Source organism: Aythya marila (assembly GCF_965140915.1).
Source record: "Aythya marila genome assembly, chromosome: 3".
NCBI classification, from domain to species: Eukaryota; Metazoa; Chordata; class Aves; order Anseriformes; family Anatidae; genus Aythya; species Aythya marila.
In genome coordinates this window covers 20,829,075-20,856,379 of record NC_139044.1, presented here as the reverse complement: position 1 = coordinate 20,856,379, position 27,305 = coordinate 20,829,075, and the positions used below count along the sequence as shown (strand labels likewise).

The 27,305-nt window shown below is 38.7% G+C and overlaps 1 protein-coding gene across 1 annotated transcript; it reads right to left on the bottom strand.

The window, feature by feature from the left end:
* RRP15 (ribosomal RNA processing 15 homolog) lies at window positions 1-25,922 on the bottom strand. Its single transcript, XM_082757183.1, has 5 exons — window positions 25,864-25,922; window positions 23,366-23,640; window positions 21,510-21,607; window positions 20,443-20,641; window positions 1-5,580 (listed from the first exon to the last, which is right to left on the bottom strand). The coding sequence occupies exons 1-5, from the start codon at window positions 25,907-25,909 to the stop codon at window positions 5,428-5,430; spliced, it is 771 nt and encodes a 256-aa protein (XP_082613309.1). The 5' UTR covers window positions 25,910-25,922; the 3' UTR covers window positions 1-5,427.
* Between the last annotated feature and the right edge of the window lie 1,383 nt (window positions 25,923-27,305).

Here is a 27,305-nt window from a genome sequence, read left to right as displayed (position 1 = left end):
CTTTTTGTGACAACTATCTTAACACAGCAGCATACAGAGACAGCATGCAAAGCACTGATGGAATAAGAAACCAAACTTAGTTCTGTAGTACAAAACAAACAAACAAACAAAAACAATTTGTCATAAGGCAGATGGTCTAGCATTATGCTCCAACAGTAACTGAAGTGAATGAGAAACAAAGACAATGGTCTGTCTCTGGTTAAGTGCAGTATTGATGTTACAGGAAGACACAGAGGTAACTCATTTCCCTTTTTACTTAAACTATCTTTTTTACATAAAAGTTATTTCACTTTCACTTTAATTCTAGACAATAACACACAAGATTGTAGTAATTGCTCCAGCAATTAAAAAAAAATAAAATTAATGAACAGAAAACAGCAGTGGTACTGGCGGTCTTGGCCTAACCTGGTTGCACTGAGACAATGTCAGAAAGGCGTTCAATGTCTTGCAAGGCCGAGTCCCTTTGCTAACAAAATCTGCACAATGAATGGCAATGTATTATCCCCATGAGCTGGATTTGTTTGTTCAATTGTTTTACTGGAAGTGTATTTATACTTAGGTCTAATACATTGTCTGGCAGAGTAAGGAGCCCTGAAACGGATAATCTTGCCTGAAGGTTCTGAAAAATCTTCGTTGTCTCTCTGTCATGAAGTAACACCCACTTGAGAATTTTATGAAGTATCTTTTTAATAAAAATATATTTCTTTCATAAGCACATAACCAAGAAAATTTCAGCAGGTATTGTCAAGTACTCCAATCACCTAAAAAAAAACAGTATGCAAAAACACACTCTTGTCACCAATGCATAGCTGTGACATCTGTTACTTTTGAACTGTAAGCTCTTTGGAAACTCATGGGAATTATAAATTAGAAAGTCTTATCACCATTGCGTAGGTTGCTAACAACATGGTTTTGATCACTTTTGATCTCCAAAGCAGCACTGCAAGGTGGCAACTGCATGTATGGTAAGTGCAGGTATGTCAAATTCTCAATTACAAAGAAGAGTAAGTTGTGGTACCCAACCCTCTAATGAGGGTTTCCATTCAGAAGCCCAACTTTAGGCACGTTTTCTGAAATGGATGCACACCAGTATCTGTCCCTGAACGCAGGGCACTCAGTATAAGGCTGCCTCAAAAGAACACTGTTAGGAAGCTGCAGAGGTGGAAAAAAAGCCCAGAACTGCTCACTACATGTATTTCTGTCAGCAGCTTCCCACTCCGATACATCAGTGCCAACAAGCTTTGCAATTTACAGATCACTTGTAAAACAAAGAAAGTCCTCTTTAAATAAATTGTAGACAACAAGAAAGTCAATGCAGTAAATATTCAAAGTAAATCATAAACATCTACAAACTAGAAAGCTTTTCACTACCATTTTGCATGGATCAAGCAATTCTTACATTTGTTTCTGTTCTGAACAAGAATGGGAATGTTCTTCCTGACTGGGATAGAAAAACAAAGTTAAAAGCAACAAAGTGACTCTATAGCCAAGGGCCCTTGGTCATAATCTTCAGGATTACATTCATAAATGTAGTTTATAAAAGGCTCAGGAATGGCTATTGGAAACTCCAATATTCAAATATGTTAACGTTTTTTTAAATTACAGCAAACAACCCTATGCTACCCTCATTCCAAAGGATGAAGCATCGCACCAACACAAGCATCTTTCAGCAAGTGCTGAAACCATTCAGTTCAACATAAGTCTTATTTCAACATCTCTTAAGAGAAAAAAGTGTTTTTTTTTCTAAGAAGTATTGGCCACTCTGTGTGTAAAAAAGAATGATTAAGGAAAAGCCCTAATCTAGTAGATCATCTACAAAGGTGAAAACTTTGAGGTTTACATGCTGATAGAAACTAAAAGCCTTTGCATTAAGGGTAACAGTGAAGGAAATTAACGATCTGTTAACCAAGAACTTGCCCTGTCTCCAGTGTCTGTCATTGAGGTCCTAGGATATGTTTAGCATTTTGTTTAGCAGTAGGATCCTATCTATTAATAAAAGTTTAGGAGACTTCAATATTTAAAGCCTTCTCCTGGCCCCTCTTACTCTTTACCTCAGCAAGTCTTGAAGAAATCATTGAGCAATTTGCAGGGGCTGGAAGTAAGCAACACTGATGACTGTTCTGTGTGGATATTAACTAAGCCAGGACTCATTTCATAAGAATGAGGAGTTTGTCATTTTAAGTTGTGCAGCGTGGTGTGCCAGATGACTTCTGCCTTCCTCCCTGAAGACAGCTACTGAGCCAGCTCTGAACAGATGCAGCATTACAGAACACCTTCTTCTGGAAGTATCAGATAGTCAAAATACTTTTATGGACTCCAAACAAAAAGAGAGAAGAGGAAAGAGAAAGAGCCCTGTCTCCACTAGGAAGCAGCAGGGACCCCAGGCAGCAGCTTCCAGCCCTTTTGTTCTGCTCAACTTCTGAACTCCACGAGAATCTGCCTTGCAGCTGCAGAACTAGGACCTCTTCCCTCCATGTTTTAGCAGGGAAGACTACGTGATGCAGTAGCATCACACACAAGGATATTCTACGACCACTCCCAAAGTTTTTCCCTAAGAGCAGGCTGAAGAAAAGAAGGGAGATGGTCCATTTTTCCATAGACCAAATCATGTTTTCCTTGCTGAGAAACTAGACGGGAAGAGGACAGGCATGGGAAGAGCTGACCCTATGCCTTCTCTTATTAAACAAAACCTTGTTACTTGCATGCAATCCATACAATATTAAACTCTACATACTCTGGAGTTGGCCTGAAGCCTAACAAAACTGGAACCACCCCATCCTTATTGGCTTTATATAGATAGGTACAGAAATATACAAAGTTAAGATGATTCATGCTCTCTGGAATGAAGGGCAGCAGCACAGCTTTGCTTAAGCAGAGATATTCATGGGAGCAGGCAAAATAGACTGAGAACTCTTGACGGGAAAAACTGCTAAATATTGTTCTTTTTAGCTGTTGAAAAGGAAGAATATTACTGAAAAAGCTGGTAGGGAGGCAGGTGGGCCAGCTGATTCTACAAATGAGAGGAAACTGGAAGATGTCTGGGCCAAGCAAGGTTTAGCTCTTCATTTGCTGGTCAATTAAAACTGAACTTGTGAAATAAACCAGTGCCAAATGCCTAAAATTAAAATGCACTGCTTCCATCTGCCACAGGACTCCTTAGTTTATTTCTCTTTTAGAATTAGTTACCCATTGAAGTTATTCTAGGAGCTTCTCTATATATGTCACAATGAAAGGACAAGCCGCACTATCAAATTTATAAAATTATCCCATTGAACAAAAAATCTGAGTAGTATGCCTCTTAAAAGGCAAGAAATGCTTTGATTCTATAGGCAAAATATTTAAGCACTGCTATGCACTTTAAATGGAATGGGAGCTCAAGATGCACACAGTTAAACACCTGAGTATTCTAGAAGTATTTTGAAAGTAGTCTGAAGTTTTCATAATCACCTCAGGATATTGTAGTTTCTAAGAAAAACTAGATTATTTTTCAAGAGTTTGATCTCAGCCAGAGACTGGTGATATAAACCTAGAGACCTACTCTAGATTTAAAGGTGCTGATGTAGTTTTTCCACACAAAGTAACTAAAGTCTGCAGAAAGAAAGCAATGTCAGATTAGACTATTATGCTGTTTTATAGACTCAAGATTCATTGTAGTATATTTTTGTATTGCACTAATGAGATGCCAGCTCTAGCTGAACAGCTATACAGATGTCTAACCTTCAGAAGCTGGGATAACCATATGTCAAACTTCTGTGGTTTTGCCACTTGATATTTTGGGTGTATGCCTTCATTTGTGATAATAAATATCAGGCCACAAACTAATGTCTACTCAGATATCTAATATGTTTAACACTCAAAGCAGCTTGAAAATCTAAACATTTCTGCTGTTAGCTTGAGTTCTCCTCAAAGAATTATGCTACAATATATACCAGATGAATAGGCTAGGGATAACGCAACCACTGCCAGTTGTTAGGATGGGTTTCTCTCTACCATTTTGTATGTATATTTTTTACGCTGTAAAACACACACAGTTCAATCCCTCTGCCTTCCTCAATGCCTTTGTTACAAAACTTAAATACACTGTCTTACCACACATTTCAATGCTGAAGACCAAAAATTCAAGTTGTATCTGTAGACACTATATATTTTTAAATATCAATTCAGAGGACCTAAAACATTCTCTTCACATTGCTATCACATTTCTGCATTTTTTAAGTTAAACTACACAGCATCAGACAGACAATCCAACTAGTGAAGGCAGAAGAATTCAGCCTCAGCTTCTCGTTTAAAACTCCTTAACCACCATGCTATTCCATCTGTACTCACATGATTCTATATATTTGTATTATGTACACTGGTTTCTACACCTCTGCAACCTAACCACCTATTAGGAGAAGCTGCTTAATCAAAGTGAGTAGTGTTATACTGATGTGTGTTTTCCAAAATTTGGTATTGTTAGAATATGCACCTTAAAGGAGGGGCTTTTGTTTGACCCTTGCAGACCTGAGGAATTAGCATTACAGTTGACTAAATCCACAGGATGCATCTTGGAGGTCTGGCTCCCTACTGAAAAAGACCAGAACACTGGAACTGCAAATGAACTAACACTGAATACAATTCTATGCAGTGTTGCTAGAAAAGCCCTTTCTGCCCCCACAAACACAATAGCAATGACTGTCCTTTCCACTCTTACGAGTCTCTTAGGACATACAACTTTAGGCTTGCAGAGAAAAAACATACATGCATATACATGTATGCTTTTATATATATATATATATATATTTATATATTTATATATATGTGTACATAGACGCACACAAAAAGCCAATCAGTAAGGTCAAGTCCCATTTTACAATTGTGTTTCTAGAGTTGTCTCTAATCAAAGTAATGCTCCAAGACCAGACCATCACATGAACGCTTACTTTTCTTTATTATCTACAAAACCTCTCCTGGCCAAAGTAATAAAGTCTCTATAGGAGTCCGATAACTTTACAAGGTGAAGGCATTTCTGTGTTTATTGTAAGCCATTTCTACTGCGAATTGCTAACAACTTTTCAAAGTGCAACTCTGATTTGCAAATGCAGGCGCACTAATACATCAACTGCTATGACTAATGTATAAACTTTTAATGACCTTGGCAAAATCTATCTTTTATTGGGCAGGTGCCACTATTTTGACTGTACAAAATATTTTGGAAATATGTTGAAAATTATACATGTTTTGGAAAATATTTCAGGATTTCAGTATAGCAAACGTAGCTATATTAAATAAGAGTGTGACATGGAAGAGAAAATGCACGCCAAAGTTGTGCAAGTTTCTTTTCAAGAAAAGAAACATTCTCCAACCATTGTACATTCACAGAATGTTGACTTTTTATCCAAATAAAGAAAAAAGATAAAAAATTATCTTGATAATTTTCAGTTTCATTCAGTCACTGTCATCTTCTTGTTTCAGACCACCTCCTTGTTCAGTATTACTCTCTCCATCACTTTCCTTGTCCCAGTCTTTCATAGATGCTCCCATCATGAAGTCATCTCGCAGTATATTCCATTCTGGCCCCTCTTCAGACTTCACTTGACCCTGTATGAGGGGAGGGTAAGGAAGAGAAGATGAGATGAATGTGAAAGAGGAGCAGGAAAAGATGGAAGCCCTTCAAGCAACCAAAATAACACCTCACACGCCATTTGCACTGACAGACATCCCAAAGGCCAGCTCTTCATGCAAATGGTACAGAAATGACAATCATAAATGACCTGATACTGAAAAAGAAACTTGTTTTAACCAACCAATGAAAGAAATAAGGAAACAAATCAATTATTCATTGTGGATGAAACGGTCAACCCTGGGCATGGCTTCCTTTATTAAAATCTTTCTTGGCAATCAAAATGGATTCATGATATCATTTATTAACCCCCAGGTGCTGCTTCATTAGAACACTTCTTGGCACATTTCTAAAACACAAATATGGATTTAATAAAGGCTTAAAAAAAAACAAATTTAATATTAAACATATTCAGTGATACATGAACCAAATCTCCTTTATGTGGATTATTACCTCACTACCTGGGCTTGTCATATGGTGCAAAGCTGCCTCTAAGAAACTGAAAGGTGATCTACAGTCAGCAAGCCAACAACACCTTATTCCAAGTTTCCTACTTCTTCAAAATGGATAAACTGAGTCCATAATACACAGACTGGTGAACAATCAAGTGACAGGAGCCTTAGTTTTAGGTTAGCACTGAAAACATTGCTAGGGTGCAGTTCGTCTAAGTGACTGCTCATACTTGGACAGTGCAACAGCTCCATCCTGTGGCAAAAGTTTTAAAGAACAGTATGAAGCAAGTCTGACATTCCTACTGATACTGAAAACTGTTCAATGTCAATGTTCAACTGTTCAATGATTTCAATGGTTTGAGACTCTGTAGCAAAATACTTCTGAGGAACAATACAGCTCAGTGTCCAACATGCAATAAAAAATTACCCTACCAAAGAGGAATCAGGGGAAGTGAAAACAACTTACTTTTGAAAGGTCTTTGAAACACAGGTATACAAGTAACTCACTGTTCTTCCCACTCCCCTGCTCAAAAGGATAGGCCTCAACTGATTCACACTAGTGTAACTGCCACCTCCTGATGCTATATATCAGATTAGAATTGTGTGTTACAGTGTCCTCTGTGGATGTGGTTTTGCTTACTAGATGCAAAACCCATAGTAAACGTATGATCTCTGCAGACATTTGTTCATGCCTCTTTGCAGTGCATCTCTAAACTATGCATACTGTATAGAACCACTGCATCCTTAAGCTAATGCTCACACCATTTCTGAGAGAGAGCAGCATAAAGAATTTAACAGCAAGAGAAATTAGGAATAGAGAGTACAGATCAACATTAACCTAACACTTCACTCCAAAAGAGGCTATTTGAGTGTAAAAAGTCTGCCAAACAAGACATATATTTTTAATAAGTAACCAAAACAAAAATGTTTATAAATGTGACTTGTTCAGCCGTTTTTGAAAGGTTACCTTCACAAAAATAGCATTACAAATCTTAACACCTTCCTTCCCAAATGGAATCTCCCAGGGACCAGTTGGAAAAAAAAAAAAAAAAAAAAAAAGACAAAAGAGAAATACTACAGTACTGCAGCTATTCATCAGGATGCATGCACCTTTTTTTTTTCTTCCCCATTTTATTTTTTGTCTTCACAGCTGCTCTCATAATGCCTACTCCTAAGGGTAACTCTCCCACCTCTAGCAGCAGTGGAAAAAGCAACAATCCACTTTTTCCCCAGGTGAGTGACTTCTATCTTCTTTCACCTTTGCAGAAATTCACATAAATACAGTATCCAGTAAAGCTTGAAATCACCTCAGGCAGGGTAATCAATTAACTAGAATTAAGAGTTACAGTCTGGGTAGGTCCATATGCAGACCTTAAGATATTCTTGTGGTAATAAAGCATGTTAGTGCCAACTCTGGTATTCTGTTGTTGGACACAAGGAGCTGGAAGCTTTTTTTTTCTTAAAACTGGATTCCAATTGTTCTATATGTCCATCTTTCCAGAGGAGAGAGAAAGGTCAGAATGGTTACAAAAAACACTTTAAAAAAAAAAAATAAATAAATCCCAGACCTTTTAGAAATAATCACTGCTTGAACGTGCCACAGAGTAAAACTTCAAATACCCAAATAGAAAAATCCCATTTTCCTTACAAAATCCAATTTTCTTCTTCCAGTAATAATAAAATCATCAGAGATGCCATTTCTTTTTCCACATGCGCATAACAGACATTATTGTCAGCAATGACAGTGTAAGACTGCTCAGGCTTTGACAAGCCCCATTCTCAAATTCATCACAATCGACTATTCAGCAAGCGAACAACAGGACAAAAGCAGGACCTCAACAAAAAAGGGATGCTGATCCTCCACAGAATTACCCACTATGTAAGGAGACACAAAGGTTTGAATAGAGATTTATACAAGCACTAAGATGACAGACAGAGGTAGCATGTCCATGCCTGAAACATGAAGATTAAATACCTGAAAGCAAATATTTAATCAGTTTTAAGCATGCTCCCAAGTGAAGAAAACACTGTGTTTGGTATCTTCATTCCTAAGTCATTTACTGCTCTGTTCTTCCCGTCACAGCTACCCCAATCTATTCTATCAAAAAAATTCCCAGAGTCTTAAGAAAATATGCAGCAAGACTATCTGTATAATTAACAATTAGTTCAACTGTAATATTGCCTCCCCCATTGTTTTATATAAGAATGTTAATGTACTTGGGCTTTCAATGCCATAATCTAGTTTAATCTAAATAAAGCAAAAGTGATTCTTGGCACTTGGAAAATAAACCAGCTTTCATTCTGTGCTTTGAACTCCCAGTCAGCTGTTCATCCACCTCTCCCACATTCCGGGACATCACTGAAGTTCCCTTTGAACATCCCCACGTGCAAACAAAACAGGCCGTATAAACATAAATGCGTAATGCTACACGAAGCAGTAAGGCAAGGAGTGAACAATTGTTTTTTGTTATCCCTCCCCCCGCCTTTTATACACACTTTTGTATGGGTTTGTTCTTTGCCTGAAGGTGTGATAACTTGTTTCAAAAAGGTCTGAGAGGCAGCAACCAGCAAAATGTCTCAGGAGTCACTGGTACGTGGTGTTATCACTGCAATAAGACAGACCAAAACCCAAAGCTGTGGTTACCATAGTGCAGACGGCCCATTTGCTGGGAAAGGTGGATAGCCCAGTTGAAGAGATCATATAAATACCACAAACACCATCCTGCCTGTTTGATGTGTCACCTAAACTATCACAGCATTAGCTCAAATCTGAGACAAGTACTTCTGTAATGGGGAGGTACTTCCCAAACTAATTCTGGTTTGAAGACATTCTCTAAAATCTGCACCAGGACAAGACGAACAGAAATTCTTAGCTAAGTCCTAGTAAAACTGATCAACAAACAAAGCTTATTTCTGTCATCTAGAACAAGCAGACATCACTTGCAGGATCTGGGCTGTAATCGACTCCTGGATGCCTTTGGAGCAATTTTTCTGTGGTCTTGCAGTGCCAGCAGCAGAAGGGGACTTACCACTACACATCAGCTCCTTCAGTCTGCAAACAAGTGTCTTAAGCCCAAAGCCTGCTTCCTTTGAAAGCATGAGAGAATTAAGTTCACTCTAAGTCACAGGACATTCTCATTTTTAGCTGTTGTCTTACTGAGATAGCACTAGTCTAAAACTGGAGCAGGGAAGTTTTCCAGAGCCTTACTCATAGGCTGATAAAAGTCCTGTAATGCTTATTGGTGACAATATTAAAGTATATGATCTGAAAACAGAGTGCACAGATTAGACTTCACTCTGCTTTCCACTAGCTTGTGGAACTTACATCAGTTTCTGCACCTGCACAACAGCAAAAGTATCTGCATGACTGTGGAGATTCCCTTACGGTCTGAATTCCCCTATTGTCCAGAAGACAATAACTGCGGAATATTAACAAGTTAACATTTTTCAAACATAAGAATTACGATCAGCGCATTGGGCTCCCATGCCTTTGCTCTGTGAACAAGATGAAATGCCAGAGCTTGCAGGGGCATCTCTCTTTACAATCACGTACAATAAATGTTTATTAGTACCTGTCAGGGAAAGAATTTCTAACGTAAATATCTTTAAAGCAACAATTTTAAGCCCTGAGAAAACAATTCTAACATGCCTAATTAATTTGAGCTGCCTCCCCAGGTTACTCTATTTTGCTCAATACAAACATCTAAGAACTCAAAATACAGGGAGGCTTTTGTCAGAACCAAGAAGTTAAAAGTGTAACTGCCAAAATGGATTCTCACACTACGTTTGACAATTATTCTCCCTGCAAATCCTGCATCTTTCTCCAAATGACTGCTGCTATGCTGTTCCTCATCCCCAGGCAAGCAAATTGAAGCCTAACTCAAAAACACGGCAAGTACTGGAGGTGTCTCCATTAAAACAAAACAAAAAAAAAACAAAAACAAAACAAAACAAAACAAAAAAAAACCCACACACAAAAGAAGAAACAAACCTTGGAGGGGGAAGATAAAGAACACCAAAAAAAATCATTACCCCTAAATTTATTTTCAGGAATATCCAACCTCACAGGCTAAGAAAAATAAGTATGCTCTCAGCTGCAAGTAAATAAAACTGTAGTTTAAGTATCTGAAAGAGCAATATAAGCAAATTACCAAATTTAATGATTTTTAACAGACAAAACAAACAAACAAACAGAACTTATAGGTTTAAAGTGACAGTCAGAACTGTTGATCAACTTATTTCAGATGCAGTGAGATCTTAACTGTAAGAAAGGTTCCTACATGCATATGGATCCCAAACAGACCAAAAAAAAACCCCACAGATCTGGAAAATGAGACTATATGCTGTGCCTGTTACTGGCCCAAACTTCTAAGCTGAAGTCTCATAGAAACTCACTTTGGCTTTGGAAAGCATTTTTGAGCTTGCAGAGCAAGCAATTCGCACAACAGAAGTCTATTCTGCTGCAGAGTAATGTTTGCTACACAAACATTTATTCCTTAAGGTGAGTGTCATTCAACAACCATTTATACTCTCTCTTAATGAGAAATTAGAGTAACTGAAATAAATTGCCTTTGTATATTTGAAGTGACACTATAATGTGGATACCAAGCATGGTATAGGAGATTTATTCAAACCACACTATGATTTGTATTTGCATTGCTAGTAAACAAATACAAGAGTGATTTTTTTTTCCAGTATGTTTTGAACCTCGGTGTTACTGTTCAAACTTCTCTGCAAGTAAAGCACTGGAATTAGTACTACAAGGCAATGGAAGCACAATACTCATTTTCACTTTGAGCACAGCCAGAAGACCACCCACAGCTTAATGACCTGCATGAGGAATCTCCCCATTCTCACATCCTCCTCTAGGGTTTACTGCAATGAGGGGAGGATGTGTGAAGGAGAAGGAACGCTTTGGGTTGGCATGCAGAGGCTTAATCATGCTCCAACCTTAGAGCAGTCAGAAATGTATTACAGAAATCTAAGAACAAGCAATTATCTGGACTTAAAGAGGAAAATCATTAGCATCATTATTAAATGCGTAATTGCAAAAAAGAATCACAGGAGTTTGAAAGAACAGATTTCTTCAACCTCAGCTCATCAGAAACCTCATGAATCACTATTTCTGTCAGAAAAAGCAAAAATATTCAAAAGATTTCAAGTGTAACACAGAGCTCTTCTGCATACAGGAAGCTCTGGAGCTCTTCAGCACTTGCTAGGCTCCCGTTCTCATGGCAGTCATCTCAGAAATCCCTGCACTGCACAACAAATTGTACCACTTGCTGCTGCAAGATTATGCCCGACCATACTACTATTCTTGTATTTTTTAAAGTGTCATGTTTGTTTTTTGTCCTCTTGTAACAAAAACTATTTCATTATCCTCAGCTATTTGCTTTTACCTTTATACCTGCCATGCCCACTTATCAGATTTTATACCACCACCAGGGGAATTACTGCCATACTGGTCACTAGCATACTGGTCACTATCACAGCATTCACCTGTTATTCCTACCTTTTCTCCATGTGTCATACAGCTTTCATGTTTCATCTACTTAAACAATAGGATCTGTAAAGCAAAGACTGCATAGCACCTAGATCCATAAATTCCTGACAAAGATCCAATGAGTTGTATAGTTGAAAACAGCGTATGATCAAGACTGTTGCATTTAATGCACCACGTTATATTGTAGTTTTGAATACAATAACCAGCTATATAAATTGTTGTCTGATAAGTGACGTACTTGAATCATAAAGCATTTTGTTCATAAGACATCTAAGATGTAAAGTAGCTGCACTGCTTCATTGAGAATCTTCATTCTGACTCAGAAAAGATCATGCTGCTCATCAGTAAGACTAGGTAGGTCTCTGTGCTAGCTAAGCCTGAGCTTCCAGGAACCACAGCCTGCAAAATAATGTTCATTGTGTACCAAAAAATATTGGCTAATTACCAAGACGAAACTTAGATGGACTCCTCCTTACCAACTTCTATTGATATTCCTAAAAAGGAAAATAATGAACCAAGAGTTTTTCTGTTTGGATGTGATTCAAACAAAGGAAGAAAGAACTTTTCCAGATAATTAGTATTTCAACCCAGAAAAAAATCCCACACAACAAGGGATAGAAGAAGCTGGTGTTACATTTTTTAATGTGTATTTGGTGCAGTAATTGAAGACATGACAGAGTTTAAGGATCAGCTCTCTCCCTAAACATTCCCCAGATCCAAAATACCCTTGTTGCAAGGTGCACAGTTTCTGAACCTTTACATTGTACCTAGAAAATATGTAACTACATATGCGCCTGGAAAAAAGTGCCTGGAAAAAAATATCAGTTTAAGACTAAGGCCTTCTATTCAGTATCCCTCAGAAGTCCAGTAATAATGGACTGCAACAACCTATTTCAGACAAGTATTTTCAAGTCACAACAGATCTTTTCATGTTACTCATTTATGAAAGATACTTAGGCACTGTCCCAGATGGGTATCTAAGACCTGCATGCTTTTAATAAAAGTTTGCATTTGCCTGCTAGCATAGTAAGGATACATGAAGGCCAACGGTTGTCTGGAGTGCTTTTGATCCGTTTTTTTTTTTTTTTTTTTTTTTTTTTTTTTAAGAATAAATTAGCAGCCTGCAGATTTTTTAATAATCAAAACGTGATACCAATTATTTCCTATAGATGATGCTGAAATCATCCACTGTTTTCCATTATGTTTCAGCAAGAGGCATAGCAAAGCAAGTCCCAAAAGGTTATCTCAAATAACGAAGACCATAGTAATAATCAAGTCCTTTACCTCCAGCACTTAAGAAATCATCTCAAAGTACAGCTGATTAGGAAATAGAGCTAATAAAAGGCCTCCTTTTTCTGACTCAGGATTTCCAGTCACATTTGAGTCCTGAAACAAGTATAGCTATCCAAAATCTAGGAGGAAGGAAGAGGAAGAAAAAAAAAATACAACTAGCTTGTGCATATTTTTATTACTAAATATGAAATACTGGAGTTTTTATTACTACTAAGCAGTTTTTTTGGCTAAATGACCCTGCTCTCATTGCCCCTACTTTTATTTAAATGGCTTTTGCAATATAAACTATATGCCTGCAAATCCAAGTTTCTTTGAGTTTACTTTGCTGCAATTTCCCACACACCCTCATGAACAAGCAGCAAATTCATTAACAAACAGACCATACACCCTGATCTACATTTCTGCATAGGCTTTCACAATGACTGCACATCAAGAAGTAATGGAAGAGGCCACAAAGAGAAGAACACCATCCAGGGTTTGGCAACAAAGTCAAAAAAGGTCAGATCTTTCCAAGATGACAGCTTTAGTATTATTTGTAATAGCAGGTTAAAAAATATTATATATATCTTTCCTACGTTTCCAATGAATTTAAGAAACAGTCATTAAATACTGGCCAGATTATCCAACAGAAAATAAATATATATATATACAAACTGAATTGAGCAACCCTCTATTGGAAGCTGTAAGCAGGTTGACCCATCACTCCCGAACTCTAGAAAGATAAACAGAAGAGTAGGTGTGCACAGAGGTCATTTATAATACACATCTCACATCTGCTAGTTCAACACTTTGCAAATAGGAACATTTTATACCTTAATAAAACTTCAAAGTAAAGCAATCATATTTCAAGATAATTTGCAATAGAAAGTGCTTAGGTGAGGGGAAAAAAACTGGTTCAGAGAGACAAGTCCCACCCAGTATTTGTTACTTTCAGAGAACTTTTTCTATAAACTCTGTGGAACGTTCAGATTTATTTTCTCTAATTACATTACCCTACCTATAAGAGTTATGAACAAAGCCAAAAGTGGACAGCTGCTTTTATAAGGCTTCCAACTTGATTTACCAGATAAAACTGGATATTTTTTTTTAAGTTGTTTTTTCATTAAATCAGGGCTGTGTCCACAGTCATAACTTTGTGAGATCTGCTGAGGTTGGTTTTGAAGTCAAAAACTATCAATTTGGTAGGGGTGCAGGCAGTGGTTAGGAAGTACTTTTTAGCAACAGGGAGCAGCTGTTTAACAGTTACGGCATTTTCCAAATAAAAAGCTGCAAGGATTAAAATTTGGAAAAAGTGATAGGTCCCCAAAAGAATAATGACCTGAAGCATTTTAAGTTTTCTGCCATTGTTGCAGAGAAAAATAAATGCATAAATTAAAAAAAATAATAAATAATGAAAAGATTTCCCCCAGCTCTGACACAATGCACTTTTACAACTTTAGTCAAAAAAAGTCACAGATTACACTGAAGACAACTTTCCTTTAAAAATAATTCTGCAAATCATAGTTTTACACTTCAGTAAGGCAATTCTAATAGGGTTTGACATTTTGGATGTCTGTGCTTTGTATACTTACAGAAAGATCAGAAGATGATGTATACCACAAGCTTGTGGTTATTTTAGACACAGTTTTACTGAAAACCAGCTTGGCAACACTGTCTGGGAAAACAGAACAACACCATAGTCCCCTGTGCATTAATAATCAAATAGCAAGGCGAGTTACTCTCGAATATTACAGATGGAGCCATTTCAATATTGCATCACATTTCAATTGTTAGTCCCTGTTTAAATTCACTTAAACCTGCCAAACTTTGACCACATTAGGCTGAAGTTTTCCATTGCAGTCACCTGCCTCAGGCCGTAGGTTTTTGCAACGTTTCAACTAAATCTCCTCAACTCTTTCCAAGGCAAGAGGAACTTAAAACATTTTGTCTACTCTAAGAAGGAAGTATTTCCTACCTGTATTTGCTAATACCTTGTTATGCATTTTCTTGAACTTACAAATCATTTAATGACTATTTTGGAGCCGGTAATGTATTTTGTTATCTCCATGAACACCTTCCCAGGTGTGGCCAAGTTTTAAACACCTGGTGGACCAGCCTTCTCAAACCTGAGGTCACCACCTCAGTTGGTATGACAGGCTTTTAGTAGCCAAATTCTCCTGAAATATCCGTCCCCACTGACCACATGCTATCTGCATCTTTGAAGACCACATGTGAATCACAATGACAAATAGAGAACAGGTCCTCCTGTGCAAGCAGTTGCCAGGGCTGCTTTAGCATTAGGAACCATAGTATAGGAACGTGTGCTTGGCCCTGAAATGAAGAGGGAAAGATCCTGTTGGGAACATGAAACATAAAGAGGATTAAAAAAAAAAAAAAAAAAAAAAAGAGGAAAAAAAGAGAAAAAAAAGAAGAAGTTGGTGGAAGCAGACTGCACAAATCACAGCTTTTTTTTCCTTCCTGCCTTCTAGTCAAGTACAACAGAAAAAGAAAACAGGCCCTAGGAGATACAAAAGGAGAGCAGAAAGGGAAACCTGAAGGCAAGAACACAGGAAAAATGGTGAACCTAGTGAGATAAAGCCATCACATCAATTTTAACTCTTTTACCTGAAAGTAAACTTGCAGCATTAGATTCTTGACATCTATCAGATACTTATAAAAATACTGGCAAAGACCTATTTCTCTTAACACGGGAATTTAGATGTACGTTGTTAGATAGAAAACTGAACATATTTTCAACACCCAACCCTGCTGATGACCCAAAAATGGTAAGTCAATACATCTTGCAAACAGATTGAAAGTAAAAATGTCAAACAACTTCTAACACTGCAGAATAATCCTTTATCTTAGAGAAGGTAATTAGAATATAGCACAGTGGTGGCAGGCTGTGCTATATTTATCCATAAGGATGTACAATAGAATACACTGTATAGGTAGTTCATCAGCAACTCCTGATACTAAAAACAAACTCCAAGCATACAGGAGGTGGCCTTCAAGAAAGTACACACATATGAAAGGCAGATGCAAATGCATGATTTATAACTAAATACGAATTAAAGTTACTGTGAATGTAATGGGAAAACATTAGAACTGGGAGAACAACTTTGCTTTGGCTGCATGTGAACTAAATTAATACTTGGCTGCCCCCTCAAATCTGCTGGAACACAGGCATGCATCCTTACTCCTTTAATTAGTTCTGTGAAGACAGCAGAAGTTTATTACTATGACTGTTGTATGCTACTCTGGAATGTCATTATCACTTAAAACTTTCCTTTTAAGTTTAGAAGAGGTGCTGATGCACCTTACCAAATTCCTCAAAGACGTGGATGCCTTCATCACCACATTTTGGAAATAGAAGCACAAATGACAAGCAAAAAAGTTAAGAGAGTTTCTGGTGCTTCTGCTGAAATCACAGAATGAATAACCTTGCTGTAATTGACATGCTGCAAGGGAGAAGGGCTGAGACTGCTCTGGAAATATTTTGCAATGGTCTTTGCTTTCTTACAATTAAGATTTCAGAATTCTAATTTGCTGCACCAGCAAGCATTCCTGTATAGATTCAAGGGATCTGAAACTTCATTCAACCCTGGAAGCAAAGGTACTTCCCTAATCCAATGATCTTAACTACACCCAGAAAATTGCTAAGGATGCCTAAAGCTAGAAATAGACTTGAAGTCTATTCTAATTCAGTGGAGTCTTAGACTTTAATTGGAGCACTTGGTTGCACGAAAACCAGAGTAGATTACATGTATTAAGATAATCTGCAAATAACAGACACGAGCATTGAAACTGGCATCTCAAAAACTACATACCAAAATATATACTTGAATCTTAGCACAATTCAAAATTTAAATTGGAAAAAATAAACTCCCTATTAATGAAATATTTTCCAGAAAACGGTGCTAAGAGTAGGGCATGTTTTCCCAATAAGGACTCGGTTCAGGCTACAATCTACTATCATACCCTTGCAGACCAACAGTTGCAGTAAGTCCCAGGCCAGGTCAGATGAACAACTTACAGCCTACAGAAGACAAATTAAAATACATGGAGGCTTTAAAAGAATAAAGTATCCTTGACAAAAAATACCACCTATATTAGACATTGTGACATCTCTTTCATGGGCATACCTCTGAAAGGAACTTAACTCTCTAGGAATAGCATAAAAAATCCTTTAACATCACGGTCTACTTCTATATTTGCTCTACAAACATAAAGATGACTTCAGCCTTTATGGCCAGAAAGACAGCTGATATGTATTACTACTATTTAAAAAAAACAAGCATAAATAAAGTGTAGATTATTAACATTTATTCAGGTTTCTTAAAGGTGGGAAATAGCCAAGATCTAAGCAATAAATACTGAAATGAAAACATGCTCTGTAAAGATTGCATTGAGTGAGAATGGAAAGCCCTTGTATCTGCCGATAAATGCTTCCAAAAAAACCCACACCCAAATAAAAAAAAAAAAAACACAACAGTGAGGCTTTTTTTCCCCCCATTATTCATTCTTATCCCACAACACAAAGCTTTCAGATAAGGTAGGGGGAGGGATATTACATGACCTTACCCAGAGGCAAGCATCTTGTACAGTACCTTGGAAAAAAAACAGGGAAAAACATTACACAAGTCAGCTGGCTCAGCAAGGATTAAGAAATACCTTGATAAACAGTTAGTGATATGAAAGGCAAAGTTTTTGGCTCCAGCTCAGAAGAGTAATTACTCCCATCTGGGCACACAAAACCTGAAAAGGGGCTATAGTCTCAAATGGCACGAGAAATTTTTCACAGCCTGACAGTCTTTCACAGCTGCATTGGGTGGGTACACCAAGTCGTGTCTGAGCCAATGGCTAAACGTTTGAGACTATAAACAACAACACTAAGCTCTGGCAGAGGTACAGGTTACCTGTTCTTCCCATGAAGGCATGAAACTGATGGAAAAAGATCATATTTTTAAAAGAATTTGTGCCACAGCAAAATCCGACCACTACAGATGGGCCTTTATAGAGATTTTAATTTCTTTTTCTCATGCATACCTATACTTGAGTAAATAATCAATCACAACAGAGCTTTGTAAAGGATATCTTCAACAATCCCTAACATTTGGAAGGAGCCAAACTCTCAAAACCACGACAGCAAATCTATTGCTCAAAAACCACTGTAGAGTAAGAAGGCTAAGTATTTGCCCATTCTCACAAATATAATCAAATCTCCTTTCATAGTACCAGGTGTGGGTAAAGAAAGTTTTGCTTTCACTGGGAAAGCTTTATTCTGCTATTTTTCTTGCTAACTGCTCGTTTTATGTGGGTGGGGTAGTGTTTTTATTGTTCTGGACTGTTTTTTTAATTGATGGCACAAAGCCTGGAGTTCGGGATTGGCATCCCTTCCATTGTTTATGTCAAAATAAATATATTCCCCTCTCTTTTTCAAAACGAAATACACGCCATACTCTTTAATTGCTAGAAACAAAGCAGGCTACTAGAAACCAAAAAACAACCTCCACCACCAGACCAAACAAATGAGCTTTCAGATAGCATAAAAATCTACCAGGTTTGCGCTCTAAGGAATTCACTGTCTCAAAGTCTCATCCCTGCTTACCACTCTTTGAAATACCCTCAAAAGACCAAGAAGCAAAGATACAGCCGTGGAAGCCAGCAGTTTTGCTCAGTCCCAGAATGTCTGTACAATTCTGAGAAGGAGACTAAAGATCAGAATTTGGTTTCAACAACTAAGAATATGGGAGCATAATAAACGGGTAAGATACATTCACAAGAAAAGGCAGATTTCAGATTTAAAAAAAAACAAAACAAAAAAAAAACAACCCTCCTTTTCAAACTGTTCTTAAAGACCTTGGTATACTGCTGAATGGAGAGTCACTGAAGGAATGCAACATGGCAGGAGATGGGGAGACAGTCTATCCATGTAGACATAAATATTAAAAAAACACCACCACCAACAACAAATAAATAAACCAACGCAGAAGCATGGTCTTAAGTTCATAATGAAAAACTCCCAAATCTGAAGATTTTGTTCACAGGCTATGTGAAAGTAGCACCTATCCATGCTCAAAACGACACTAGACAGCCAGCACCTAAAGCATTATTTGTCCAGAGCACTTTAATGGAAAAATGCTTGATGCTGCTAAAATAAGACACTGCTTCTATGGTAAAGAAGCATTTGCAATCTGTTTTCATCCCTAGTAATTCGAAAATTGTCCTTCTACAATTTGACACACACAGAAAAAATCCATTTTTTGCTCAGCTGTTGATTCATTGTCAGTCTGCCATGTTTTTGCAGCTGATATATAATTCCCATGACGGTTAAGTTAATAATAATCCTGACCAGTCCTTAATATCAGCAATAGTAGTAGGCACTTCTATTACTCTGACGTTCAGGTGTTCCAGGGAATAAAAAAAACAACACTCCTTTCCTCCCTGCCCCCCATTCCCCCAAAAAACAAAACAAAACAAAACAAAAAAAACACCACACATGCACATATCCCCACCCAAACAAGCAAGCTGGAATTATTTAAGGAGAAATAAAGTGTCAGCACCAACCTAAATTGTTCTCATTATCCAAGAAATTAAAAAAAAACAAAACAAAACAAAAAAAAACCTTTAATATTACACTTGCATGAAAATTCTATGAACTCTTCATGCCAGGCAGCGTTTCATCATGCTCCCCAAGTGCACACAAACAAAAAACATATGACAAACTGTTGTCTCCCAACTGATTAAAGTATTTCTTTCTGGCACTAAAAAGCATTTAGTTAACTGGTGTAAGTCTGGGCCAAAGAGAAGTATTCCACCCATTACCAAGCACAAAGTTCAAACCTGAATGCAAATGCATGTCAAAAACATGCAGCTTCTGAAATACAAGAGAGTATGTCTGAGCAACTTGTTTTTAACCCTGAGCTACTCGGTGAATTAAAAGAACTGATAGAGTTGGACAAATCCAAATAAACTGTATCCTTCTCAGCCATTTGTAAAAATGTAAGATATCTTAAAACACTTCTTTCCAAAACACTGTATCATCAATAAAGCCCCAACACACAATTTGAAAGAGAAAAGCCTACATATAAGATTTAATGTCTCACTTTCTTCCTGTTGCAGTGTTCACCTGTACAGCAAAGCCACAAAGCTGCTGAGCATAATCATCCTGCACAACTGAGTATGAAATGCCTGAAACTGTGTGTATATCAACCATGGTATATTGACCCACAAAGTCCAATATACCATGTAGACACCATACCTTTAGCAATTTTAAAGAACTCGTAAATATTATTTCCTGAACTCCAAAGGTCTTGACCCAGTAAAACCTTACAGTTTGTTTCACGATGTGCAAAACCCAAGATAAAGTCCATTATTATTATTATTTTTAAAACACAGCTAAAATAAGTAGTTTGAACACAAGGCTTGATGCCCTATCAGGAAAGCTTGCAGTGTTTTGTACCTTGAAGCCCAAAAGCTTCCTTTCGAAATATGCTTAAAAAAAAACACACACTTTGATGACAGCTGTTTTGAAGTGCAGGCACATTAGCAGACAAAAATTACACTGAGAAAGTATTTTGTAAGGAGTATTTCATCCAGGTGAAGCCTACCTGTTTACTTTTTGTGCCCTTCCCAGGATTCTGGTTTCCTTTAACACCTTCCATGCCTCTTAAAACATCGATGAAATCTTTCTTTGATACAGATGACAGCAGTTTAGCACGTCGCCTCTCAGAGCTCCCAACTTTCTTCACTTTCTCATCAATGTTTTTTTGGTGAGTCCTGACAGCATTGAATAACTGTACAACACCTCTAAGATGGAAAGCAGGGGAAAGGAGGTGAACAACAAGACAAAAACAGCTTTTTAACTCAAGTTGCCTTTACCTTCTATCAAAGCAACCAATCAGTGCAGATGCCAGATGGCTTCTAGTTACTAAAAATGGTTACTTAGAACCTCAATTTAAATAAGATGTAACATTTACTACACTACAAGAGGCTTTAAATTCTCTACCTTCCTTCACACTTACTGCTAGGAGCCAGTAATAAAAATTTACAAATAACCATTCAGACCCCAAAGCAAGCATGGCGCATTGCACTGAGATCAATACAAAAGCATTTTTCATCTTCAGAAGCATGCTACTCATCCTACAACCAGCTATTAAATTCCTCAGACAAGATCTTAAGAGCTGCTGAGGCAGAGGAACAAGGCAGAGGAATGAGACCTGTAAGAAGACAAAAACATACAGAGACTACAACAAGGAGCTTGACTAGTTCTGTGGCAGTGAACTACAATAATGCAAAACAGGCAACCGAACCTAGCAGCCATGTATCTGGTGAATCCTCTGCGGAGAAAGAAGAAACAGAATAGTAGACACAACTGTTCTGCATTTTTAAAGCATTTTGCTAATTTAAACAAAATGAAGGGGTCTAGCAAAGCACTTCTGTTAAGCAAACATTACATTCTTGTCTAATTTTTTATGCTTTTGCAAACCTTTTGAAAACTTTTGCTGAACTTGATACTGTACAATGCAGACCTGTACATAAATCACTTGGCTCCTGCTAGTCATTTCTTAAGAGTTCAATCTGATTGGAAACAGATTATCTGCACAGGCCTTTTCTTCTCTTTTTCCTCCCTTTAAGATATACGTGTATTTCAAGAAAGCTTTCAAAATGCTCTTACCTTGTGGCAATTCTCTGAAGATTTCTCTCTCTGTCTCTGTCTTTGACAACATCTGGCTTCACTCGGCACATCATTTCCCACTCCCGCTTTTTATCAAGCTGCATTATAAATATTGTTACATGAAGTGAGTGGCATTGAGCATCCGAGAATGCAGCATACTCTGATACAATATGCAGCAAGAGGAGTTAAAAAATGATAAATTGACGAAGCTCAGTTTGGCTGAGGGTAAGGGGAACTCCAATACAGCACCGGACACCAGGTCTGAGGCAAGTCTCTTGCACTGATGCTTGCACACTGGCTTCTACAGACAAGGAAATGATTCAAAGACAGTTTTCAACTCCAAAACTTCACAAGTTGATCAGAGAGAAACCTATAAATAATAAATTTCTGGGCATGTCAAGACAAGCACGTTGCATTTTGGGCCTTGGGAATTTGACTTCCCCTGCTGCGTTAATCACAATGCAGCTTTTGTGACTGACAGCGGTGCATAGCAAAGACTACAATGAGTAGAACTCAAACACAAAATTGTAACAAGCACCCACTGGAGAAGAACTGCTGTATACAACACTGATTTTTGTCTTTTTTGAGGCTCACTGCTTCCAAATCCCAAACTGATCAACTTTTAAATTATCAGGGGCCATACAATACCAATAGAAGAATGCTATTATTTCCGCAGCTCCTGCACCAAGAGTAAGGTAACATTTTTAAGCCCTTTCAACAATCTAACAGTTCTTAGACCTGGTGATGCTGCATTAAGTCTGTTTCATGCAAAAAGTTTTTCATGGAATTTCAAAGTCCTTATCTTTATGATACCAGGCAGACTATTATGAATTCAACAGTTTATGACCATGTTTTGGCCTTTGATCAAAAGAACTGCCCTAACCTACTTTCCACCAGCAAGAAATTAATAAAAGGCAATCTGCCCTGACGTTTTTCTAAGGGTGAACAGGTCAGTTTAGAGACCTGCAGCCCACCTCTGCTTTACAGTACTGCCACGTGTTTATGGTATGAGAACAGGTATTTAGGACAGTTGGAACTGAGGAGATACCTTCACCAAAGCTCTTTTAAAAAGGCAGGCTGTGGCATAACCACAGCATGTACCAGACTATCAGGTGGACACCGGGATTTCCCAGTAGAACAGAACTGGTAAGATGAGACATTACAACTATTACTATATTTTTTAGCCTGAAGGTGAATCAATTTCATTCTGGAGTTAAAGTTCCACCAAAAAAAGGCAAACAAACAACAACAACATTCACAAAACAAAACAAAACCACTAATTGTCAACAGCTTTGCTTTCTTTATAACAGTTTCAGGACTGTAAGTAATTCAGGGCACAGATGTCATCATAGAAAACTCCTACCATGGAAAATCAAGGGGCACAAACCACTTCACAAGCACGTCATGGATTGCTGCAATCTCAACCATGAGGCCTTGATTTTGGAAGTCACAGCAGAATTTGGATGACCAGAGTTTTCTGTCCTTTCTCCTTCTCACCTTCTATGACAGAGCTAGAACTACTTGCACTCCTAATGCCATCAAAAGGAGTTATACCCCAGATTAATAACAGTAAATAGAAATCTGAGCTTAATGATGCTTCTTTCATCCAACAAAAACATCTCAAGCTGACTGACACCACAATCCTGCTGCCAAAGATCAGCTTGTCCAATCGCTCAGAACGTAAGAAGCCCTAGAGCAGGACTGCCTAGAAAGTCAAGAAATTTAAGCAATTTGAGGTCACAGTGGAGTAGAGATCCCAAAACTGAGAACAGGCTCATAGTGCTCTCCTAAATCCCTGCTTAGGGGATCTTGCCACATCTCCACCTGTACAATGAAATGCTGAGTCTTTTTCTCACCTTCCTCCTCTTCTCCAGCCTCTCTTGTTTATCCTTTTCTCTTTCCTTCTCAAGTTTTTTACTCTTGGCCAAGATAATGGACTTATTTTGTGGTATCTTTTTGTTGAGCACTTTTGCCATGGCATCTGCCCAGCCTGCACCTGGGCCAGGTTTGGAGTTTGTTGCCTCTTCTGCCACATTGTTAAGGGCTGCCGCTTCATCCTCATCATCTCCATCCAAGGCTTCACCTCCTGACGAGTAGCTGTCATCTGGAAGTCCTGAGCTTAACTCAGAACCTAGGGCAGAAAAATTTAAAAGAAAAAGGCATCAATTTCTAGTAAGGGCCCATCGCAGGCTCAGTTTGTTCCATATGCAAATGTTATGAAATTTCAGGGCCATGTACTCCTTGCTTAAGATGCTGCTCTAGCAGGCCTGCACCATCATAATGAACGTATAAGCAAGTACCCAGAGCTTGCTCCTCTCAGGGATGTTTTAACCCAAAGAGGTTAGCTAAGAGGCAAAAGATAGCCCTGGAAATTTATTATTAGATGAAAAAGTATTTTGATGACTAGGTCTGGTAAGTTTTTGGGGAAAAGGATATTTTCCAGTTAAGAAAATATAACTTATACGTGTATATAAACACATGTATGCATGTATATATATGGATGTACATACTTGTATAAAAACTGCAACAGCGACATCTAGTGTTTAAATGAATGTAGACAGATTAAACTGAAGGTAGGGGGTACTTCTTACATGAAAGTAAAGTTTGCTCCCGAAAAGTAACACCATCAGAAACGTGATTGGCACAAAAAACACACAGGGGAGACTGTTTTGTGAAACAGAGAATCAAGGCATTTATCAGGTAGCTCAAAAGTAACCAGAGGCAGCAAGCCTCTGTTCCATTTTCTGTTTCTGCTCTCTTTCTTCATACACAAACAAAATACCTTCAAATTCCAATTTGTTTACCTCATACCCCATCAATACAAAACAAAGTAACTGGAGTTAAAATACCGAGGTCTGGAATCGAGATACAGCAATGAACACAGCAAGAAAAGAAGAGCTACACAAACAAACATGAAGAATCTACTATTTCCCTCGTTAGCCTATTTGGTGGGTCAAATAAGAAAAATAAAGTCCTTAACAGCGAGGACGATTAACTAGAATGAAAGTGGCTGGTTTCTGACCTCTCCCAGTCCCACGTGCAAGGGGACAACTCCCCACCGGTTCTGAGAGACCAGCTAACTGCTCCTCACCTCCAAACACACAGCTGGCTGCCTTTCACCCATCCACCTCTCTCTCACTAGATTAGAAATAATATTTTGAAATCATAATGTCATGTTCCACTGGAACAAAGGCTTTAACTTTGTAAGCATTACTACACCCCTTAAGTTACAAGCAATAACACTAAGAGAAAGAATAAGGAGGTGCTGACAAGATCCATTTTCCATAACACTACACAGAGACCACTTTTAATCACATTTATTTTCAATTTTGTTGCTTATTTAAATATAAATATATACTGTGTGGCCAGACTAACTCATTAATTTGCCTTCGACGTGTTTCTTTCTGAAACAGCAAGGTAGCAGCAAAACAGTGCTGTTAACCAGTTTGAGACAGAGTCTCTACAGCCCAGGCACCTTCAGAGAGCTACAAAGGAATTTGGTTATCAGGGAAAGCAGCAAGGTTTTAGGCCTGTACCACAAATACTTACTGAAACTCAGAAATACTAACTGAACTCTTGTTTGTTACCTACGTAGATATGATTTTTCACTACAACCAAGTTGAATGCTTTTTAGTGTTTTCTCTCACCCTGCACAGGATGAATGTTTTCTGCAGCACTCCTTACCATGAAACTTAAATTTTGAAGCAACTAATTTGTCCATCACACTCAGAAACTACTTAAAGCTACTGATGTGTATCTATATCATGATTTCTAAATTAAAAAAGAAAACCACACTGTTGCACATGAAGTAGGTGTACAATCACATTCTGCTTCCTGCACGTAAAACAATGTATCAGGTTCTCAGCCCTAGGCCTTGTCCATGATAGAATATTGCTATCTAGTTTTTAACTCCATCAGAAGTAGTTCTTGGAGCTCCATTCTGAATTGCAGACTCAAGTCTCACAAAGTTTCAGTAAAAAAGCCCTAACTGGGAGGTACTGTATATATACATACACAGGATCTCTGTACTTTCCTCATCTACGCTTGCTCAGTGATCTATCTGGTCATAGACACATACAAAATATAACAGTCCTCAGAAAGGAGCTCTGGAAGAAGCTCCTGCTCAAGGCTTCCCTTGGGTTCAGTTGTGACCCCCAAACCCAGCAGGGAGCAGACAGCAACCCTCCCATCCCCCGTACTGACAACCACAGCCCATCGCCCCGCGGAGCTCCCCCATCTCTGCGCCCTACAAAACCACGCACCCACACCCCCAGCAGCCCCCAGCAGCCGGCTGCCCCCGGGAGCAAACAGGCTGCGGGGAGCGAGCCCCGGCCCCGCCGCCCTCCCTCAGTACCGCTGTCCGCCTCCGGGCCGCGTGTGGCCGCCACGGCCGCCGCCATCTTCCCCCGCTCTGCTCCCCGCGCCTTCCGTTCCGTGCCGTTCCTCTCTCTGCCGTTCCTGTCCGTGCCGTTCCGCCCCCAAACGTTCCGGAGCTCATCTCTGCTCCTTCACAACCACACAAAACCGATGTCTTATTCTGGGGTTTGGGGTTCCTCTTTCCAGAAATGTGCGTTGCCAGCCCCGTTGTCTGCCCAGCCCTGGCCTTCTTGGTGGACCAGAACATCTGGGCAGCTCTTGAAATCCAGGTGGAGATTGTTAAATTTAGACAAAGCTATGGCAAATTGCATTTCTTTCCCTGATGAGTAGCCACCAAGCAGTGAGCCTTAGCTGCTCTCCTTCTTGCTACATGGCATTTCTTGCATCACGGAAGCATTGCGCTCTTCATTTAGAGATGGGGTCAGGAAAGCCAAGGTACAGCTGGAGCTGAACGTGGCAAGGGATTTAAAAAATAACAAGGGGTTCTACAGATACATAGGCAGGAGGAGACAGGCCAAGGAGAGTGTTGCCCCTCTGACAAATGAGACAGGAGAACTGGCTTCCTCAGACATGGAAAAAACTGAGGTACTCAATAAGTGCTTTGCCTCAGTCTTCAGTGGTGGTCAAATGTCTGTCAGGACCCTGAACCTTGAGGAGAGGGTGAAAGGAGCAGATTTCATCCCAGTATGACAGTGGAACAAGTCCAGGACCGCCTCATGATATTGGATGTGTATAAATCCATGGGACTAGATGGTATACATCCCAGGGTGCTGAGAGAGATGGCTGATGTGGTTGCCAAGCTGCTCTCCGTCATATTTGAAAAATCATGGCTCTTGGGTGAAGTCCCCAGTGACTGGAAAAAGGGAAATATTACTCCCATTTTTAAGAAAGGGAGAAAGGAAGACCCAGGGAACTACAGAGCCTCACTTTTGTGCCTGGGAAGATCATGGAGCAGATCCTCCTGGAAGACATGTCAAGGCACATACGAGATAAAGAGGTGATCTGAGACAGCCAGCACAGCTTCACCAAAGGCAGATCTTGCCAAACCAATTGGTGGCCGTCTATGATGGAGTGACAGCATCAGTGAACAAAGGAAGGGTGATGGATATCATCTACCTGGACTTGAGTGAAGCCTTTGATATGGTCCCTTACCACATTCTTCTCTCTAAATTAGAGAGATATGGATTTGAAGGATGGACTGTTATGTGGATAAAGACGCAAATCTTCTTAGATAACTTACTTAAAAGCACTCCAAGCTAAACAAATGGAAGTTTGTAATCAAGTTACTGTAAGAATTGGATATGCTGGTAGGCACAAGCTCCAGGATTCCTTGGAGCCCTAAAGGTGCAGTACAAATATCCTAGACATTAAAAGATACATCTATAGTATGACTGTTGCTAATAATATATCTAAGAAGAT